This window comes from Schistocerca serialis, chromosome 4 (genome assembly GCF_023864345.2).
Source record: "Schistocerca serialis cubense isolate TAMUIC-IGC-003099 chromosome 4, iqSchSeri2.2, whole genome shotgun sequence".
In the NCBI taxonomy this organism is placed as follows: Eukaryota; Metazoa; Arthropoda; class Insecta; order Orthoptera; family Acrididae; genus Schistocerca; species Schistocerca serialis.
In genome coordinates this window covers 106543897-106566617 of record NC_064641.1, presented here as the reverse complement: position 1 = coordinate 106566617, position 22721 = coordinate 106543897, and the positions used below count along the sequence as shown (strand labels likewise).

The 22721-nt window shown below is 39.2% G+C and overlaps 1 protein-coding gene across 1 annotated transcript in view; it reads right to left on the bottom strand.

Moving 5' to 3' along the window:
- LOC126473664 (serine-rich adhesin for platelets-like) overlaps positions 1–22721 on the bottom strand; it is a 186887-nt gene that overhangs the window by 54691 nt on the left and 109475 nt on the right. Inside the window, exons 13-14 of the mRNA XM_050100896.1 lie at positions 22477–22655; positions 2565–2681 (exon numbers count right to left, since the gene is read on the bottom strand). Of these exons, the coding sequence (XP_049956853.1) occupies positions 2565–2681; positions 22477–22655 (296 nt within the window). The remainder of the gene's footprint in view (positions 1–2564; positions 2682–22476; positions 22656–22721) is intronic.

Genomic DNA, 22721 nt, shown 5'->3' with positions numbered 1-22721 from the left:
CTTCACTCATTTCATTACTGTATTTATATTCCTCCAAAGACTTTTCATTGGGCATAGTCCATATCTGTTCAGGCAGGCTAGGAAAAAAATCTTATCTTCATAGTCTCGGATGTTATTGAATTTAGCATATGTTAAAATGAAGAACTAAGTAAGGAAAACGTATTTTTTTGTTTTCTCCAAATAATTTCTGCTCTGAGATACAGCCCTCCAAAGATGACACTGCGCATACCACTTTGAAGATGTGAATTTTGGAAAAAATTTTAAAATGCTTTATCTCTGGAACAGTTCTAGACATTTTGTTGCCTTTTTTATTTGGAGGATAAGATAATTGCTTTATGATTACAAAGAAATTCTCCACTTGGACTTATATGTCAAAGTTTTTTACTGTAGTGTTCTGAACATTTTTAATAATATATGGAAATTTTTTTTTTTTCAAAAATGCCAATCCATAAATTTTTGATTTTTTTTCTGTTGATTAGTATCATACAGTTCTACATTCCCTGAAAAGGAGAGCTTCCACTTTTAGGCTGAACAGGTTTTATAAACACCTGAAATTTTTGTCATACATAAAACCTGTTTTATTACCACATTATCACAAACAGGCTCATAAAAATCAAAACCTAGCCTTATTTAACATAATTTTAGTTTTGAAAGATGAGTAAGAGACTCATTTCTCAAGCCTTTTAAATGGTTTCACAATGTATGTAAAAGGTCCACAGACTTAAAGGTTTCAATTTATACAACTTCTGTGCACTCTGTTTTGTACTGAGACTAGCCAGTCAATGAACTAAAAATGTGTTCCAGTGCTTCAGTGTCTTCCTTTGATATAGAGTGATGCCTTCCTGTTTAACCAAAAGGAACTGGAACACTTACAATCTTCAAAACATTGTGAACAGGAAATGAGCAATGATGGCATTGTTGCTGTCCTTCAGCTGGAAACCTATATCCAGTAGCTTGTCCATGTGGTAGCATAAAGTATACTACAGTTTCGTTTAACTCATAACTGGTGTCTATAATTTCTGCAATTCACCAGTCACAGTCATACACACGCGCCACAAACATCCCCCTTCTCAGGTTGTGAATCTGAGTATTACCTTGCTGTTTATGAGGTGTTGGCCGAACAAACAAAATTTCTTTCCTGCTCTTTAAAGTGTGTGCAACATGAGTTCACCCACGACTTTGAGTCCAAAAATATGTCTTCTGAAGTCCTTTCACAGGAGTAGTTTGTTTGAACCATTCTTCTTTTTTTCTGCTCATGGAATTCTTCGATCTCCTTTTGGGACAAAAGAGTGAGGGCTGTGGATATGTAAGATTTCACGACTCTCGTAAAATTCTCAGCGTTCTGAATCGCATCTAAATTTGGTCTGAAAAGATTATGTTTTGTAGCATGGTGCTTCAGCAGGCCTCGTACACCATCACAAGATTGCTTCCCGTGACCAGTAGCACTGTATACCCAGACAGTCGGCACAGGCGACTTACTAAATTCAAACACCTGGTAATGATTTTTAAAGTGACTAGGAGCACTATCAGAAATAATTATGATCTTCTCTGCCCCTGTTTTCAGTTGAGGAACTCTGTGCATTGCTAGCAAAGACATTAGTGGGAAACAACTTCAGTGAAGACATACATTAGCCTTGAAAATCAAAACAAAAGATTTTTTAAAATAAATCCTGTCCGACTTTAAAGCGGAAACTCTCCTTTACAGAGAATATAGTATTACATGGTACTAATCAAAAGAAAAAAAATTAACTTTTCTGGATTGGCATTTTTGAAAAAAAAAAAAAAAAAAAAAAAAAAAATTCTTCTGTTATAAAAAAAAATTCTAAAAGTGACAGTAAAAGAACTTCGACAGATATGTTCAAACAGAGGACACACCATTGTAATTATAAAGCAATTATCTTTCAAATAAAAAACCTCTTAACAAAATATCTAGAACTGTTAGAAAGATGCAGCATTTTATAAAATTTCCAAAATTCACATCTTCAAAACGGCGTTCGCAGTGTCATCATTGGAGGCCTGTATCTTGGGGCAGGAATTTTTTTGGAGAGAGAGAGAGAGAGAGAGAGAGAGAGAGAGAGAGAGAGAGAGAGAAAATGTTTCTTACTACTCCTGAATTTTAACATATGCTGAATTCAATAACATCCAAGACTATGAAGGTAACCCCCCTGTCTGAAGTGATACGGATTATGCCATTACCATATTTATAATATACTAATAATAATATTTAGTAGTAGTATTAGTGAAGACCAAATCATCCAGACATGCTTAAATTGTATGTTCAAACCACATAACAGCACTATAGGGAGAACTACCTTGTCAGATGGTATACACTTTAATTAGGGCAGGCACTACTACTAGTGATTTCAGAAGAAAGGTAGAGTACAGCAACATAAATGTTTCTACAAAGTAACAAATCATGGACAGATAAGGAAGAAAAAGCTTCAAAATTTTCTTTATTACATATAACACTTTCTCACTTACTAAAATGACCTATGTACTACATTTGCAGGCATAACGGAAAAGCAATCTGAAGTACAAAGACACAGTAGCGGTTAGTATCTGACCTGCTTTATCATCTGCTTCTGTTGCACCATCAAACAGTCCACATTCAGCATACCAGGAGGTGCTTCCTCCTGTCTTTTCTTTCTTATCCTTTTTGTTTGGCCTTCTAGAAACAGCAGCTATAAATGTACACGAACCAAAAATCAACACCTCAGAATGGTAATCAAATTATACAAAAGGGGGAAGTGTAACTAACTTAACCTTTAAATACAGTGGAGCCTCTTAATCTGGCATTCCTCAGTGCAATCACTCTGCCATTCCACAATATATTTGTGGACTTCTGATCACTTTGCACACAGTAAGAAGAAATTGTTCATTAGCATTAGTACAACTTTAGAAGTGGAGCAGAAGGGGTCTTTTGGGTTGAATAGTTGTGCAGAATACCACTCCTGACATCAGTATACTGTTTATTTCTTTATTTATGACTAATAATAATATCAGGGTTCCTTCACTTTTATTAGATAAGCATGGCCATTTCCAGTTAGGCTATTATTTGAGGGGGGCCTGTTTCATAACAAAGTGTCATACATATTAAGTGAGCTGATTATGTCACAACAAAAATTGAATGTACATTCCTCTTGGTAGCCAATACCACATATTTATCTCAATATAATAAACTGTGCCTCAATGACTGCAGGTTTACACTGCCGTATAGAGATATGCATAGACTGCATAACTTTATATTTCTAGACTCAAACAAATAAAGTTGTGTACAAGAGCACAATGTATTTAGGGTTTAACTCTGCTCCATTTGACTGTAGATCTACCTGTCTTTGGTGACATGCCTTTCACAGGTTATCCTGCTCTCTCATTAGGCATACAATTCTAGAAACAACATGATAATTTACAGTACTTGCTAATGATGCTCATGGGAAATAGCATAGTTCTTTCTAAGGCAACTTTCGTCATTAATAATGTAAGGAGCAATGGTAACAATATGCTATAGCACTGAGGTATCAAGTGATCAATACACACAGAGGACGTTGACAACAGTGCTACTCTGAAGCCGCCTCCTCTGTCATTTCTGCCTACCATCCTTGGGTCTAATTGACCTGCCCTTCCCCAAATTCGGCTCCCCCCTCCCCTCACAATCACCCCCTCCCCTTTCTCGAGGGAGGAACCTTTAGACTCTAAAGTTAGAGTGTATCTCTTTTACTTCTACATGTGTATCACAGCAGTACACATTTCAATTCCTGACAAACTGTACATCTGCCGATGACATAGTAAAGCATCTGAGGCAGCACGTGTACACACATGATGAAAGTGTTTCAGTACTTAATCCTTTTGCCTACAGAAAAATTTTAATATAGATGGTTGAAATTCTCTCTCTCTCTCTTCTTGCCTTATGACTGTTACAAAGCCATTCAAAAATAATATTGAGTTACTTAATCCATTAGGACAGTGGCTGAATTCTGTGCTGTTGATACAATTACTCTAAAAAGCAACTGGACATTTTTTAAACTTCTTTATGCTAAGTTGTCATTCATCTTCACTTGGTTTAGTGTAGTGTTACATTCCTGATTATTTTTTTATGTGAGCTAGTAAAGTATTAAGATTTAGGCCAATACAGAAAAATGAAGAGATTGATACCACTTTTTGTTTCATTTCATTTGATACAATTAAGTTTCTTAATACACAATACACATTGTCTTTTGAAGCATAAGATAAATGTGAGCTTATAACATGACAATTTTCTTATCTGTCAATAATGAATGTGAACATTCCTGTTCGTTATGAGAGTACATAATGTGTAAATATAATTTCTCAAAGCACTTCATGCTATTACTTCACTTTAAAATTGAGAAGAATAAGTGAGGACAAAATTTTGATAATGAATATGAGTTGAAACACTATAATTTGCCATCATTCAATTTGTTAAAGGCATAGCAAATGTCATGTAAGCTACAACATTATGAATTATTTTTTACGCTGTTCAGGATCAAAATTTATTACTACTTAGTTAAATAGTTGCTTCCTAATTACGGACAAACATTTTTATTTGATGAAAAATTACATAACATTAATGTGTAAACAAAGATTCAGAGGTTCCTCATTCTGTAACATTTCAACCTAAAATTGTAATTAGTCAAAATAACTATTCTCACTGTATTTATTCTTTGACCTTTCCACTAAAGATCACACACTTTTGTAGAAATTTATACTTCACTTGTAAACCAAATGTATCTAAAATAATTGGATAACACTAGGTATTTCTCGAATGTTCTGGCATGTAAGAGTAAATTACATCTATACTAATAACAAATCAGTCAAATCAGTAAAATGTGTGTGTGTGTGTGTGTGTGTGTGTGTGTGTTTGTTGACACATGCGTGTCTCTCTGTCTGTCTGTCTTTGAACATGCTAATCTCCAAAACTCTTAGAGAAATTTTCATGGAACATTCACAGGTAACGTAACCATAGTTCGGGGCATGTGTAGGCTTTAGTTCATCAAAATTGGATCAAAGAAAAAGATACATATATTCATACACACCACCTCTGAAACCAATGCACTAATTTCAACCAAACTTTATGTACATATCACTTGCTGTCTGGAAAGAATTGCTGTGGGGGTAAGAACCACCTGCTATCAAAGTGGTAAGGGCTGGGATGAAAAAGAAGTGTAGGCCACCACAAGCAAATGCTCAAATTTTATTCATACAGTATTCGAGAATGAGGAGCACTTAGTGACTTACAACAAACTTTACACACAATTTCAAACCTTTAAGATAACTTTTCTCGCTTGTAACCCTTACAAAATGATGAAAAGAAAATAAAGTTTAGCACATAATACATTTTCATTGTTTGTGCAGTAAAACTGTCACATCACACATGATTTTTTAATTTATTACCTCTTTATTTATCAACTATATTAACAACATTTTGCAGACAGTGTTCATGTATAGCACTGAATACACACACAAAATTATATAATTGTGTATGACACATAATTCAGGAGAATAAAACAATGAAAATTCCAGGATGGAATGTAACAATATCATGAAAAGGCTAGTTGCTACTCACCATATAGCAATGCTGAGTCGCAGATATGCACAACAAAAAGACAGTCGGATAGTGAGCTTTTGGCCAACAAGGCCTTTGTCAACACACACACACACACACACACACACACACACACACACACACACAAATATATATATATATATATATATATATATATATATATATAAAAAATAGAGGGAAACATTCCATGTAGGAAAAATTATCTAAAAACAAAGATGATGTGACTTACCAAATGAAAGTGCTGGCAGGTCGACAGACACACAAACAAACACAAACATACACACAAAATTCAAGCTTTCGCAACAAACTGTTGCCTCATCAGGAAAGGGGAAGGAGAGGGAAAGACGAAAGGATGTGGGTTTTAAGGGAGAGGGTAAGGAGTCATTCCAATCCCGGGAGCGGAAAGACTTACCTTAGGGGGAAAAAAGGACGGATATACACTCGCACACACACACATATCCATCCACACATATACAGACACAAGCAGACATATTTAAAGACAAAGAGTTTTGGCAGAGATGTCAGTCGAGGCAGAAGTGCAGAGGCAAAGATGTTGTTGAATGACAGGTGAGGTATGAGTGGCGGCAACTTGAAATTAGCGGAGATTGAGGCCTGGTGGATAACGGGAAGAGAGGATATATTGAAGAGCAAGTTCCCATCTCCAGAGTTCAGATAGGTTGGTGTTAGTGGGAAGTATCCAGATAACCCGGATGGTGTAACACTGTGCCAAGATGTGCTGGCCGTGCACCAAGGCGTGTTCAGCCACAGGGTGATCCTCATTACCAACAAACATGTCTGCCTGTGTCCATTCATGTGAATGGACAGTTTGTTGCTGGTCATTCCCACATAGAATGCGTCACAGTGTAGGCAGGTCAGTTGGTAGATCAAGTGGGTGCTTTCACACGTGGCTCTGCCTTTGATCGTGTACACCTTCCGGGTTACAGGACTGGAGTAGGTGGTGGTGAGAGGGTGCATGGGACAGGTTTTACACCGGGGGCGGTTACAAGGGTAGGAGCCAGAGGGTAGGGAAGGTGGTTTGGGGATTTCGTGGGGGTGAACTAAGAGGTTACAAAGGTTAGGTGGACGGCGGAAAGACACTCTTGGTGGAGTGGGGAGGATTTCATGAAGGATGGATCTCATTTCAGGGCAGGATTTGAGGAAGTCGTATCCCTGCTGGAGAGCCACATTCAGAATCTGATCCAGTCCCGGAAAGTATCCTGTCACAAGTGGGGCACTTTTGTGGTTCTTCTGTGGGAGGTTCTGGGTTTGAGAGGATGAGGAAGTGGCTCTGGTTATTTGCTTCTGTACCAGGTCGGGAGGGTAGTTGCGGGATGCGAAAGTTGTTGTCAGGTTGTTGGTGTAATGCTTCAGGGATTCCGGACTGGAGCAGATTCGTTTGCCATGAATACCTAGGCTGTAGGGAAGGGACCGTTTGATGTGGAATGGGTGGCAGCTGTCGTAATGGAGGTACTGTTGCTTGCTGGTGGGTATGATGTGGACGGACGTGTGAAGCTGGCCTTAATCCTACTCCCAACATCACCACTGCTGAAGCCCAGGCTATCCGTGATCTGAAGGCTGACCGGTCCATCGTCATTCTTCCGGCGGACAAGGGTTCCACGACCGTGGTACTTGATCGTCGGGAGTATGTGGCTGGGGGACTGCGTCAGCTTTCAGACACCACCACATACAAAATTTGCCAAGGTAATCCCATTCCTGATGTCCAGGCGGAGCTTCAAGGAATCCTCAGAACCTTAGGCCCCCTACAAAACCTTTCACCTGACTCCATCAACCTCCTGACCCCCGCACCCCTACCTTCTACCTTCTTCCTAAAATTCACAAACCCAATCATCCCGGCCGCCCCATTGTAGCTGGTTACCAAACCCCCACAGAACGTATCTCTGCCTACGTAGATCAACACCTTCAACCCATTATGTGCAGTCTCCCATCCTTCATCAAAGACACCAACCACTTTCTCGAACACCTGGAATCCTTACCCAATCCGTTACCCCCAGAAACCATCCTTGTAACCATTGATGCCACTTCCTTATACACAAATATCCCGCACGTCCAGGGCCTCGCTGCGATGGAGCACTTCCTTTCACGCCGATCACCTGCCACCCTACCTAAAACCTCTTTCCTCATTACCTTAGCCAGCTTCATCCTGACCCACAACTTCTTCACTTTTGAAGGCCAGACATACCAACAATTAAAGGGAACAGCCATGGGTACCAGGATGGCCCCTTCGTACGCCAACCTATTCATGGGTCGCTTAGAGGAAGCCTTCTTGGTTACCCAGGCCTACCAACCCAAAGTTTGGTACAGGTTTATTGATGACATCTTCATGATCTGGACTCACAGTGAAGAAGAACTCCAGAATTTCCTCTCCAACCTCAACTCCTTTGGTTCCATCAGATTCACCTGGTCCTACTCCAAATCCCATGCCACTTTCCTTGATGTTGACCTCCACCTGTCCAATGGCCAGCTTCACACGTCCGTCCACATCAAACCCACCAACAAGCAAAAGTACCTCCATTACGACAGCTGCCACCCATTCCACATCAAACGGTCCCTTCCCTACAGCCTAGGTCTTCGTGGCAAACGAATCTGCTCCAGTCCGGAATCCCTGAAGCATTACACCAACAACCTGACAACCTGAATAAGCTTTCACATCCCGCAACTACCCTCCCGACCTGGTACAGAAGCAAATAACCAGAGCCACTTCCTCATCCTCTCAAACCCAGAACCTCCCACAGAAGAACCACAAAAGTGCCCCACTTGTGACAGGATACTTTCCGGGACTGGATCAGATTCTGAATGTGGCTCTCCAGCAGGGAAACGACTTCCTCAAATCCTGCCCTGAAATGAGATCCATCCTTCATGAAATCCTCCCTACTCCACCAAGAGTGTCTTTCCGCCGTCCACCTAACCTTTGTAACCTCTTAGTTCACCCCCATGAAATCCCCAAACCACCTTCCCTACCCTCTGGCTCCTACCCTTGTAACCGCCCCCGGTGTAAAACCTGTCCCATGCACCCTCTCACCACCACCTACTCCAGTCCTGTAACCCGGAAGGTGTACACGATCAAAGGCAGAGCCACGTGTGAAAGCACCCACTTGATCTACCAACTGACCTGCCTACACTGTGACGCATTCTATGTGGGAATGACCAGCAACAAACTGTCCATTCACATGAATGGACACAGGCAGACATGTTTGTTGGTAATGAGGATCACCCTGTGGTTAAACATGCCTTGGTGCACGGCCAGCACATCTTGGCACAGTGTTACACCGTCCGGGTTATCTGGATACTTCCCACTAACACCAACCTATCCGAACTCCGGAGATGGGAACTTGCTCTTCAATATATCCTCTCTTCCCGTTATCCACCAGGCCTCAATCTCCGCTAATTTCAAGTTGCCGTCACTCATACCTCACCTGTCATTCAACAACATCTTTGCCTCTGCACTTCTGCCTCGACTGACATCTCTGCCAAAACTCTTTGTCTTTAAATATGTCTGCTTGTGTCTGTATATGTGTGGATGGATATATGTGTGTGTGTGTGTGTGTGTGTGTGTGTGTGTGTGTGCGCGCGCGCGGCGCGCGAGTGTATACCCGTCCTTTTTCCCCCTAAGGTAAGTCTTTCCGCTCCCGTGATTGGAACGACTCCTTACCCTCTCCCTTAAAACCCACATCCTTTCGTCTTTCCCTCTCCTTCCCTCTTTCCTGATGAGGCAACAGTTTGTTGAGAAAGCTTGAATTTTGTGTGTATGTTTGTGTTTGTTTGTGTGTCTGTCGACCTGCCAGCACTTTCAATATATATATATACACACACACTAACAAAGATGATGTGACTTACCATACGAAAGTGCTGGCAGGTCGATAGAAACACAGACGCGTGGAATGTTTCCCTATTATATTCATATTTATATATATATATATATATATATATATATATATATATATATATATATATATATATATTGACACACACACGACAAAGGCCTTTTTGGCAAAAAAAACTCACTTTGTGACAGTCTTCTTCTTCTTCTTCTTCTTCTTTTTAGCCGATCTGTGACTCAGCATCTCTGCTATTGGTGAGTAGGAACTATCCTCTTCATAATATCATTACATAGTTCAGGAGATAAGTCATAAACACTTTAATTCTTAAATCAGTGGTACTGGATGCTACTTTAGTGTGTGGCAACAGCAGTGGAGAAACTGGCCATCGCACGGGACACTTCAGGTGCCACTTGTTTCACCCGTGGGCCCTGCTGTCGAGGCACTTTCCAGTGTATCCAGCGTGGGTGATCTGTGTTCACTTCAAGGCGAGTGTGGGCTGTTGTTATGCAGTTGCGACACTTGATGCGAGGAGTCAATAAGGAGGCTGGCTGTCTGGCCTCCTCCATTCACCCTGTGGATGGACGGGTGGCTGCTCCTTCAGGAGGGTCCGAGCAGGCACACAGGGGGAGGGGTTTACTGGCTATCGGGAACTCCAATGAAGACGCGGTAAGGAGCATCAATTGCCGGAAAGAATTTCCATGTCCACTCAGCATGTCTGCCAATGGGGCTAGGGATTGATCCAAAATGAGGGGGAGTGCTGCCTGTGGCTATCAAGTCTGCAGGGTGCAGTAGTCTGCAAGTCGTTGCTCACGCTAGCGGCAATTACACCTGTTGCTTGGGTTCCATGGACATTTTCAGTTCCTATGGGCTGCTGACAGAACTGGCGATGGTGGCTTGCATTGCTGGATGCAAGCAGAGCTCACATTTGGCAGCATCACACCCAGAGGTGATTGGGGTCCTTTGGTTTGGAGCCGAGTGGACTGTTTCAGCCAAAGGCTTCATCAACCCTGTGAATGTCTTGGCTACAGATTTCTGCATTATCAGGAGGATATTGGGTACTGGAGTACTTGTGGAGTGCACACACACACACACACACACACACACACACACACACACACACTAACAAAGATGATGTGACTTACCATACGAAAGTGCTGGCAGGTCGATAGAAACACAGACGCGTGGAATGTTTCCCTATTATATTCATATATATATATATATATATATATATATATATATATATATATATATATATATATATATATTTTAAGGCTAGGTGGTAGTTTGTGTCGTCTGATGAAAGTTAAGTCAGATTCTGTATGAAGTAGACACGCTTCTACGGTCAAAATTTTAACAATAAATTGTCAAAACATTCTTAAAAAAATTCCTTAACTAATTGCCCTCTATGAAAGTTGTTGCACTCAAATTATTTTTGGAACTGAGAGCTAGCTGAAACCTGAAGTAGAAAACTCCAAAATATTTAACACGGCATGGAAGATTTATCAAAAAGAAAGATTAGACACCATATGGTGGAGAGTGTTAGTTGCTGTCAACAAAAATATGGAGTCTATCAAGGTTGAAATTAAGTCTGTGACTTCATCTAAAAACAGGCTTTGGTAAGCTGAAGTTAACTAACTGATGTTTTTACTAGTCATCTAATTTTACTGTAGGAGTTGAAAAACCATCCAAGAAAAGTCTGCACTCAGTAACATAGAAATCAACCCACACACAATGGAAATATTTTAGACGTTGTAGCTATGAAAAGGCCCGACCTTGCTGACAGTGACAATAGAGAGACTGGGATTACTATCATGTTGTCATCATAGCAACAATGGTTACTCGAATTAATAAATCCGCCAAGAAGGGTAGGACAGTATTTATCTTAGAAAAAGCAGATAAGCAGTTGTAGCATCACACTTAGACAATGAATGGACATCATTTGGCTGCAACATGACAGATGTAGAGGAATTAAGGGCAAAGTTGAACCAACTGTAAATCACACTCTGGAGACATATGTGCCATGTAAGTAGATTAAGGAGGGTAAAGATCCTTCTGATTTAGTAATCAAATTCAGAAAATGCTGAGGGAACAGAAACTGTTGCACTCTTGATTTTACAAAAGATCTTGCTGAGAACCTGAGAAAATTCTGGTCATGTGTAAAATCACTAAGTGAGTCAAAGGTTCCTATCCAATCACTTGTTGACCTGTCTGGGGTAGCAACAGAAGACAGTAAAAGGAAAGCTGAAGTTCTAAATTTTGTATTTAAGAAATGGGTGGGGCAGGGAGGGGGGGGGGGGGGGGGGTTGCCAGGTCCAGAAGGACCTCAGTTCGATTTTACAGAGAGTACTCTGCAGCATTAGTGCCTTACTCAGCTGGGAGTTACCACTAATTTTTCAACCAGCGCACAGTCGCAAGTGCAGGTCACTCCTGTATATAAGAAAGGTAAAAGAACCAACCCAAATAATTACAGAACACAATCCTTAATACTGGTTTGCTACAACTTTATTGAACGTATTCTGATTTTGAATACAATAAATTTCCTTGACACAAAAAACCTTCCGTCCACAAATAAGCCCGGATCTAGAAAGCACTGCTTGTGGATAACTCGGCTTGCCCTTGTCTCACAAGATATCCTACAAAGCATGGATGAAGGACAACAAACAGATTCCATATTCCAAGATTTCTGGAAAGCATTTGACATTGTGCCCCACTGCAGACTGTTGACAAAGGACCGAACACAAGTTTGGGGTCCCCAGATACACGAGTAGCTCACACACTGAAGTATCAGTGGCCAGTAAATTGTCCTCCAAGGGTACTGTCAGTAGTGCCCAGGGAAGTGTGACAGGACTGCTATTATTTTCTATATACATAAATGATCTGGCAGTCAGGGTGGGCAACAATCTGTACTTGTTTGCTGAAGATGCAGTGGTATAACGTCAAAGTTGAGTGGCTGTAGGTGGATACAAGATGACTTTGACAAAATTTCTAGTTGGTATGGTGAATTTCAGCTTGCTGTACATGTAGAAAATTGTAGAAGGTGTAATCAAAAAGTAATGGGAATTTTTGAATCCTGCAGGCCTTTACATTCTATTTTCAAAACTTTTTTAATCTTGTTGGTTCACATGTTCCTAATGTATGTTTGCATTTTCAGCATTTTTGAATATTTAATTTATTGTTGAAAGTTTAAAAAGTTGTATGTTTTATGAGTACTCTGAAATTTTTATTTATGTAAAAAATGGATCAAAGAATTTCCTTTAAATTTTGCTTGAAAAATGGAATAAAGTACAGCACCACATTCAAAATGTTGACTGTGGCTTTTCATGACTCTACTGGGAGTAAGATGAGAGTTTACAAGTAGCACAATGTTTCAAAGAGGGTCGAGAAGACACTGCAGACGACTGCCCTGGACACCCTAGCACGTCAATTACTGATGACAATGTAGAAGAAAGACGTACAGAAAATGGTTCTGGAGAAATCACAGAATGACCAACAGAGACATGACCATATATCATTTGGCTCATACCAAGCCTTTTTTTTATATATATATAGATGTGTAGCAGCAAAGTTTTTTCAGAAATGGTTGAATTTCGATCAAAATTACATCACAAACATCGCTCTGGTATTGCTGAATGAAGCTGATAATGATCCAGAACTTCTAAAGAAGGTTATAAGAGGTGACGAAACATGGGTATCAAGACACAATCATTCGAACAGAAACTGCCTGAAGAGCCAAGACAAAAAAAAGTTCGACAATTTCGATCACGTGTAAAGGTTCTTATTACTGTTTTCTTTGATTACAATGGGATAGTACATCACACATTCAGGCCTTATGGTTGCATGGCCAATAAGGAGTTTACACGCCAGTTGCGTGAAACAATCTGAAGAAAATGACCAGACCTATGGTAAAACCACTCATGGAAACTGCATCATGATAATGCTCCTGCTCACATTCCAATGCTTGTTCATGATTTTTTTGGAAAAAAAGAAAAGAAAAAAGAGGTTATGTTGTTTCAGCCAGCATATTTGCCAGACAGGGACCCCTGCGGCTTATTTTTATTCCCGAGACTGAAGAGAACCATGAAAAGATGTCATTTTGCCACTGTTAATAAGATGATAACATAATTGCTGAAGGAGCTGAACACCACAATGAAAAGTACGTTCCAGAAGTGCTTCCAAGACTGGAAAATGCACTGGTACTAGCATGTTATATCTGAGAGGGATTCCTTTGAAAGGGATAAAGTTGATAATGGTGAACAAATAAAAATACTTTTAAGAAAAACAAAAATTCACAGTACTTTCTGATCACAGCTCCTGAGTTACTGCAGGTGAGTAGGAAAAACAATCCCTAAACATTTGAATACAGCACTGGTAGGGCACTGCTTAACACAGTCACATTGCTTAAATATCCTAGTGTAACACTGCAAAGCAATATGAAATGGAATGAGCACATCAGGTTGGTAGTAGGAAAGGTGAATGATCTGTTTCATTTTATTTGGAGAATTTTGTGAAAATCGGGTTGAATTCAAGGAAAACATTGAAGCAATTCGGAAGCATGCTTCTATATTTATCACCAGCAGATTCCATCAGCTTACAACTATTTCGAATATGCTTTGTGAACTCAAACAGGAATCCCTGGAGGAAACATGGACACCTTTTTGCGAGGCACTATTGCAGAAATTTATAGGACCAGCATCTGAAGCCAACAGCAGAAGGGTTCTACTGCCACCAAAGTATATTTCATGTATGGACAATATAGAAAAGATGAAAGAAATGAGGGCTCATGTGGAGGCTTTAGACAGTCATTTTCCCCTCAGTCTATTTGTGAGTGGAACAGGAATGAAATGACTAGTAGTGGCACGTTATACTCTCCGTAGGGCACCATATATTGGATTGCGGAGTATGTATGCAGATTTAGATCAGTAATATTTGTTTTGAACTGTGAAGTTTCAATAAATGTAGGCATCAGTTACGTTGCAAATGTAACTGCGATGAATACTAAATTTGTGCTTATTTATGAGGAATATTTAACCCAAGTACGAAGGACAATAAAGAAAGAATATATGACAAAAAGTGTTCTTATTTAAAAAAAAGAATGAGTATACAAATTGATATTACATTCTTTTTTTGTGCAGCTTCCTTCCCAATGGCAATATCAGATGCCTTGTTACTGTTGAACTTATTAGGAAGGCACTGTCAACAACACACGACCCGTCTCTGGCAGCTAGAGCCAGATGGAGCAGTAGCGCATGATGGGGGAGGCAACCAGGTGAGGGCTTATTTCTCTCCTTTTCCTTTACCCACCTCTCCCATTCTAACCTCCCGACTGCACCTAGCTGCCCTACTCTCCACCTCATCCCTGAACACTCCCACTAACAGCACTTAACCAACCCCACTATCCCTCCCCATCCCTGCCCCAGCCATCGCCACCTGGTTGCCTCTCCTATCGTGCGCTGATGCTCGCAGTCTGACTCCGACTGCCAGAGACTGTGTGTGTGTGTGTGTGTGTGTGTGTGTGTGTGTGTGTGTGTGTGTGTGTGTTTTTTTGTGTGTTGTGTGTTTTGTCTATTTTCGACAAAGGCCTTGTTGGCTGAGAGCTCACTTTCCGTAAGTCTTTTTGTTGTGCCTATCTCCAACTCAACATCTCTGCTATACGGCGAGTAGCAACTATCCTACTCATAATGTTACATTCCATCTACAAGGAGGGTAGCAGAAGTGCTCCACAACACTACCGTCCAATATCACTTACATCAATTTGCTGTAGAATCTAAGAAAATATTCTGAACTTAGAGACAATGAGCTATCTTGAACAGCATGACCCACTCTGTGTCACCTAGCATCGATTCTGAAAACATTGATCATGTGAAACCCACCTTTCACTTTGCTCACAAAACATACTGAAGGCTTTGAATCAAGGCAGTCCGGTGGATGTAATATCTCTTTATTTCCAAAAAGCATTTGACTCAGTACCACACCTAAAGTTTTGTCAAAAGTATGATCACATGGGGGCACCCAGTGAAATTTGTGACTGCATTGAGAACTTTAAGGTAGGGAGGACTCAGCACGTTATCTCGGATGGTGAGTCATCGACAGATGTGGAAATAACTTCAAATATGCTTCAAGGAAGTGTGTTGGGACCCTTGCTGATCATGTTGTATATTAACGACCTTACAGACAATGTTAATAGTAACATCAGACTTTTTGCAAATTATGCAGTTATCTATAATGAAGTACACCTGAAAGAAGCTGCATAAACATTCAGTCAAATCTAGACAATATTTCAAACTGGTGCAAAGATTGTTAACTTGCTTCAAATGGTCAGAAATGTAAAATTGTGCACATCCCAAAATGAAGAAAACTTAGTATCCTATGATCATAACAATGAGTCACAGTTGGATTCGGCCAACTCCTGCAAATACATGGGTGTAACACACTGTATGTATATGAAATGAAATTTTCACATAGACTGTCATGGGTAAAGAAGGTGGTAGACTTTGGTTTATAGATAGACAGCTGGGGAAGTGCATTTAGCCAACAAAAGAGATTGCTTACAAATCACTTGTGCGACCAGTTCTAGAACATTGCTCAAGAGTGTGGAACCTGTAGCAAATAGGGCTAACAGGAGGTATTGAATGTAAACACAGAAGGGCGGCATGCATGGTGACAGCTTTGTTTGATCCGTGGCTAGAGTGTCACAGAGATACTGAAGGAACTGACCTGGAAGACTCTTTAAGATAGACATAAACTATTCCGAATGTTTCAAGAACCAGCTTTAAATTATGCCTCTAGGAATATAGTACCCCACACTCCATATATGAATATAATGTGATGAAACTCTAATAACTGGTGCAATAGAACGTACCCCTTGTCATCCACCTCACGGTGGTTTGCAAGATATAGATACAGATGGAGATGCAGATGTAGAGTTATCTTCTAGTATTTCATTAACTAAAAAGTGTTTCATTAACTAGTAGTGTAAAAATACCAAAAAATGTATGTGTAGCATCCTTGCAGTATGTTAATGAATATTTATTTCCATTTGTCAAAAAAGTGAAAAGGTTTATCTGATGTTATTGAAATTAAATTTTTCTTTTTATTGAACAATGGAAAGTCCAGGTTGGAACATAAACAATATTATGTAAAGCAGAGATTGTTAGTTACCATAAAGATGGCACATTGAGTTGCAGGCAGACACTATGAAAAGACTTACAAATTGACATTTTAGCCAAAAACTTCTTCATAAAGGACAACCCCCCCCCCCCCCCCCCCCCCCCCCCACACACACACACACACACACACACACACACACACACACACACACACAGAGAGAGAGAGAGAGACAGGATTGCTACATCTGGCCGAATACAACTGTGTCGTGTCGAATGGTAGCAGCAATCCAGATTGCAGATTAGAGTGAGTAAGTGCGAGGCATAATGGTGTACGGATCAGAAATCAGAAAGGGGAAGGGGGGAAACCAGCACTGCACGGAGGACAATGCAGGGACAATATGGTGGCATTATAATTTCTGTATTAGCATTTTTAGGAGTTCAATGGAGAAAATAATTTTACTGCAATGGGATGAACATCTTACGGTGAATGTTACAAATGGTTGTAAGAAATATGAGTATGTGTGTGTGGCATCAATCAAATAGGGTTACTAATTTAATGTAACATTTTCAATTGGTTAATACTTAACGGAACTTCTCAAAAATGTCTATTCAATATCTTATGCTGACATAAATGCTTGTTACTTCCACATATATTCATTATACGAAAACTGTTCAGTTTCAAATGATTTGAATTAAAGGTTTGTAATCAGTAACACACAGTGCTGATTGCCATTATTTTCATAGTTTTGCTACTTTTCTTAGAATAAGATGGTGACTTTTTGATTCATGTTTGTTTAATTATGAGATTTTTTTTTAATGTATAATTTTTGAAATGGGAAATAACGTCACATATTGCACAAATTTCATCGAGTACTATTATTATTATTATTATTTCCTTCACTTTCTCAGACGTTAAGTCCGGTTAAAAATGGAGTGACGCGGACCTTGATCAAGCGTCACTTCCTTTTAACTGTACGGTATGTGTTATATTGCATTTAGGAACTTTCGGGTAATTGAACATGTATCAATAATTACGGATTTCTGTAGTTGTATATATATGTTTGGATGTAGCTGTATTGCATTGATGTACTGGTGGATATTGTGTGGTATGACTCCTGTAGTTGATAGTATAATTGGTATAATGTCAACTTTATACTGATGCCACATATCCTTGACTTCCTCAGCCAGTTGGATGTATTTTTCAATTTTTTCTCCTGTTTTCTTCTGTATATTTGTTGTATTGGGTATGGATATTTCGATTAGTTGTGTTAATTTCTTCTTTTTATTGGTGAGTATGATGTCAGGTTTGTTATGTGGTGTTGTTTTATCTGTTACAATGGTTCTGTTCCAGTATAATTTGTATTCATCATTCTCCAGTACATTTTGTGGTGCATACTTGTATGTGGGAACATGTTGTTTTATAAGTTTATGTTGTAAGGCAAGCTGTTGATGTATTATTTTTGCTACATTGTCATGTCTTCTGGGGTATTCTGTATTTGCTAGTATTGTACATCCGCTTGTGATGTGATCTACTGTTTCTATTTGTTGTTTGCAAAGTCTGCATTTATCTGTTGTGTTATTGGGATGTTTAATAATATGCTTGCTGTAATATCTGGTGTTTATTGTTTGATCCTGTATTGCAATCACGAATCCTTCCGTCTCACTGTATATATTGCCTTTTCTTAGCCATGTGTTGGATGCGTCTTGATCGATGTGTGGCTGTGTTAAATGATACGGGTGCTTGCCATGTAGTGTTTTCTTTTTCCAATTTATTTTCTTCGTGTCTGTTGATGTTATGTGATCTAAGGGGTTGTAGAAGTGGTTATGAAATTGCAATGGTGTAGCCGATGTATTTATATGAGTGATTGCTTTGTGTATTTTGCTAGTTTCTGCTCGTTCTATAAAGAATTTTCTTAAATTGTCTACCTGTCCATAATGCAGGTTTTTTATGTCGATAAATCCCCTTCCTCCTTCCTTTCTGCTTAATGTGAATCTTTCTGTTGCTGAATGTATGTGATGTATTCTATATTTGTGGCATTGTGATCGTGTAAGTGTATTGAGCGCTTCTAGGTCTGTGTTACTCCATTTCACTACTCCAAATGAGTAGGTCAATATTGGTATAGCATAAGTATTTATAGCTTTTGTCTTGTTTCTTGCTGTCAATTCTGTTTTCAGTATTTTTGTTAGTCTTTGTCTACATTTTTCTTTTAGTTCTTCTTTAATATTTGTATTATCTATTCCTATTTTTTGTCTTTATCCTAGATATTTATAGGCATCTGTTTTTTCCATCGCTTCTATGCAGTCGCTGTGGTTATCCAGTATGTAATCTTCTTGTTTAGTGTGTTTTCCCTTGACTATGCTATTATTATTATTATGCTATTATTATTATTATTATTATTATTATTATTATTTACAATTTATGGCCTTCATTGGACCACTCTAGCCAACTTTGTATAAAGAATTTTTCAGTTTCCTAACAGCCCAGCACTACTTCACTCTCTCGCGTCTCATCTTTCTTTCTTCATTGGAAATCACCCTTCCCATTGTCTGTTTGTTGATTCTCATTTGCAGTCTGGTTTGTTTGTCGGCGAGTTTCCTGATTTTGTCAGTTTTGTTTCTTAGGTCTTCTAGTGTAATCTGTAACTCATCCACATCTTCCTTGATTTCTGTAATCCACTTAATGTTCCACTTACTACTCCAAAATTTTTCTATTATTCTCCTGATGATTCTGTTTTCTGGTGTTCTGATTAGATGTCTGAAAAATGAAATGTGTTTCTTCCTGATTGTACTCATTACCTGTTCTATTTCCTTGTACACCGTTTCATTTGTAGCTACTCTCCAGTGTCCATCTTTCTGGTACAATTTGTTGATGCACATTCTGATGATTCATCAAGTATAATCAACAAATGTGCACATTTGGCACTTCGGTACATCTTCACTGCATACAAGGTTATTCCTGGTATTTTTCTGTTATGTTTTGCATATTTTTGGCTAATGTGATTTATACAATTATATATGCAATACTGATCTATGTTTCTTGAAATGGTTATATTTTAATGATATTTTCTACATACAATATAATCAAAATTTTGAGCATGAGCAGTCTGATCTAAGAAAAACTCGCACTACTTTTGGATGAAAAACGTAATCATGAATATTGTGTATTTGTTAAAATTCTGCAAAGGCATGTATGGTCAAGTAACACTAATCTTATTGTGATGAAACACTTAACATTTGCAATCTGAAAAAAAATTAATTGCATAAACTGTGGTTCAGATGTATATCCATGTTTTATTTGATACAAAATTTAATGAATATCAATTTTCTCTCTTCGGCGATGACTAATTATTACAACCTTTGAAGTACTCTGACATAAATTGTGTTGATAAGCAGAGTTTTGTCATACTAATATTTCAGCTTGCATGTTCAGATAGTTATAGTTCGCTTATAACTTTAATGTTGTGCTTATACAAAATGACACAGCTATTAACTGAAAATTTGATACAAAACTTTTGCCATGACACACATTTTTGTCTTGCTTCATATGATTTTACAACAGTGTATCTGTCTATCGGCAAAAGCCGTTTTCTTTAGAAGAATAATATAAATAAATTTTTTCCATGAATTTTTTTTTAAATATTGGATGAATAATTTTTTAGGAATAAGTTTTTATTGTTACATAGTGTGGCTTTTGGCTCAGTGACAAGTGCTACTCTACAGATCTAAAGGCCGAGAGTTCAATCCCCAGTCAATCCTACAACTTTTATCTTTCACCTATCACTTCTTCACTTTTGGGAATGTTTGCCGATGCAAAATATGTCGAGTTGGACCGTGGTTCAGAATCCAAGTCCAAGTTAAAATTTGGGCCCTCATAGCTGGCAGGGTATGTCACTTCAAAGGTCAGAAGATTGTATTATTAAGTATCAAATTTAGGTCAAATACCACCTTTTTGGGAAGTTCTGGTTTTTTTTTTTTTTCCACACACACACACACACGCACACACACACACACACACACACACACACACACACACACACTTCTTTCTTTGCAGTTAACTGATGTCATTCAAGTAAATCTTTTATATTTTGAAGTAACCCATCAGTTGTTGTTGTTGTTGTTGTTGTGGTCTTCAGTCCTGAGACTGGTTTGATGCAGCTCTCCATGCTACTCTATCCTGTGCAAGCTTCTTCATCTCCCAGTACCTACTGCAACCAACATCCTTCTGAATCTGCTTGGTGTATTCATCTCTTGGTCTCCCTCTATGATTTTTACCCTCTACACTGCCCTCCAATACTAAATTGGTGATCCCTTCATGCCTCAGAACATGTCCTACCAACCGATCCCTTCTTCTAGTCAAGTTGTGCCACAAACTTCTCTTCTCCCCAATCCTATTCAACACCTCCTCATTAGTTATTTGATCTACCCATCTAATCTTCAGCATTTTTCTGTAGCACCACATTTCGAAAGCTTCTATTCACTTCTTGTCTAAACTATTTATCGTCCATGTTTCACTTCCATACATGGCTACACTCCATACAAATACTTTCCGAAATGACTCCCTGACACTTAAATCTATGCTCGATGTTAACAAATTTCTCTTCTTCAGAAACCCTTTCCTTCCCATTGCCAGTCTACATTTTATATCCTCTCTACTTCGATCATCATCAGTTATTTTGCTCCCCAAATAGCAAAACTCCTTTACTGCTTTAAGTGTCTCATTTCCTAATCTAATTCCCTCAGCATCACCCGACTTAATTCGACTACATTTCATTATCCTTGTTTTGCTTTTGTTGATGTTCATCTTATATCCTCCTTTCAAGACACTATCCATTCCGTTCAACTGTTCTTCCAAGTCCTTTGCTGTCTCTGACAGAATTACAATGTCATCGGCGAACCTCAAAGTTTTTATTTCTTTTCCATGGATTTTAATACCTACTCCTAATTTTTCTTTTGTTTCCTTCACTGCTTGCTCAATATACAGATTGAATAACATCGGGGAGAGGCTACAACCCTGTCTCACTCCCTTCCCAACCACTGCTTCCATTTCATACCCCTCGACTTTTATAACTGCCATCTGGTTTCTGTACAAATTGTAAATAGCCTTTCACTCCCTTTATTTTACCCCTGCCACCTTCAGAATTTGAAAGAGAGTATTCCAGTCAACATTGTCAAAAGCTTACTCTAAGTCTACAAATGCTAGAAACGTAGGTTTGCCTTGCCTTAATCTAGCTTCTAAGAGAAGTCGTAGGGTCAGTATTGCCTCACGTGTTCCAATATTTCTACGGAATCCAAACTGATCTTCCCCTAGGTCAGCTTCTACTAGTTTTTCCATTAACTTTCGCATCTGTCAACACCTGCTTTCTTTGGGATTGGAATTATTATACAATTCTTCTTTCAGTATTGTCTTAAAACAGACAACTGTGGAGTTTCAACAAATCTGTTTACCAGTTGCAAATGCGACTGTGATGGAAACTAAATGCCTATTTGTGTTCCTGAACCATCTCCATAATAACTGGGTGTTGACTGAGCCTAAGGGTAAACAAATCTACTGGACCACCTCTGAATTGCTTCCATGTTGTTCTACGGATAACAACAGAAGGTAAGTATAAAAACTCATTGTATATTCGTTTTTGAGCACTTACCTTCCCAGTGAAAATATAAGATGCCATACTAGCATTAGACTTGATACAAAGGCACCATCAACAATGGAAACTGTCGCACATTTAATTTTCATTGACAGTCTCTTTGTATGTTTTTAAAGGTATCAAAATAAATGTTTAATACAGAAGTGTTTCACACTGCACTTTGAATTCTGCAGCTGCCCTATGCAAAGTAACAATCTCTGTAACTACCATGTAACTGGTTGCTATTATTTTCTCAAACCAACCATTACCCTACAACTTCGAATTCTAATCTGTAAATACCTCACAAAATAATCGCTGGAACTTACTCGGCACTTGCGAGGCTGCCACGGGAGCAGGAGCAGGTGCAGGAGCAGCGGTGGGTGGCAGCGGAGGAGGCTCGCTGGGCCTGAGCACAGAGCCGGCAGGCTGCGGCTGCGAGGTGACTGCGGGGCTGCTGGCACGGCGGTCCGGTCCACCAGTCACCCCGTCGTACTCCTTCCCCGTGCTGACACAGAGGAGAAGCCGAGTACAAAATACACTGCTACTCTGTCTTAACTCTCGCACAGTGGAA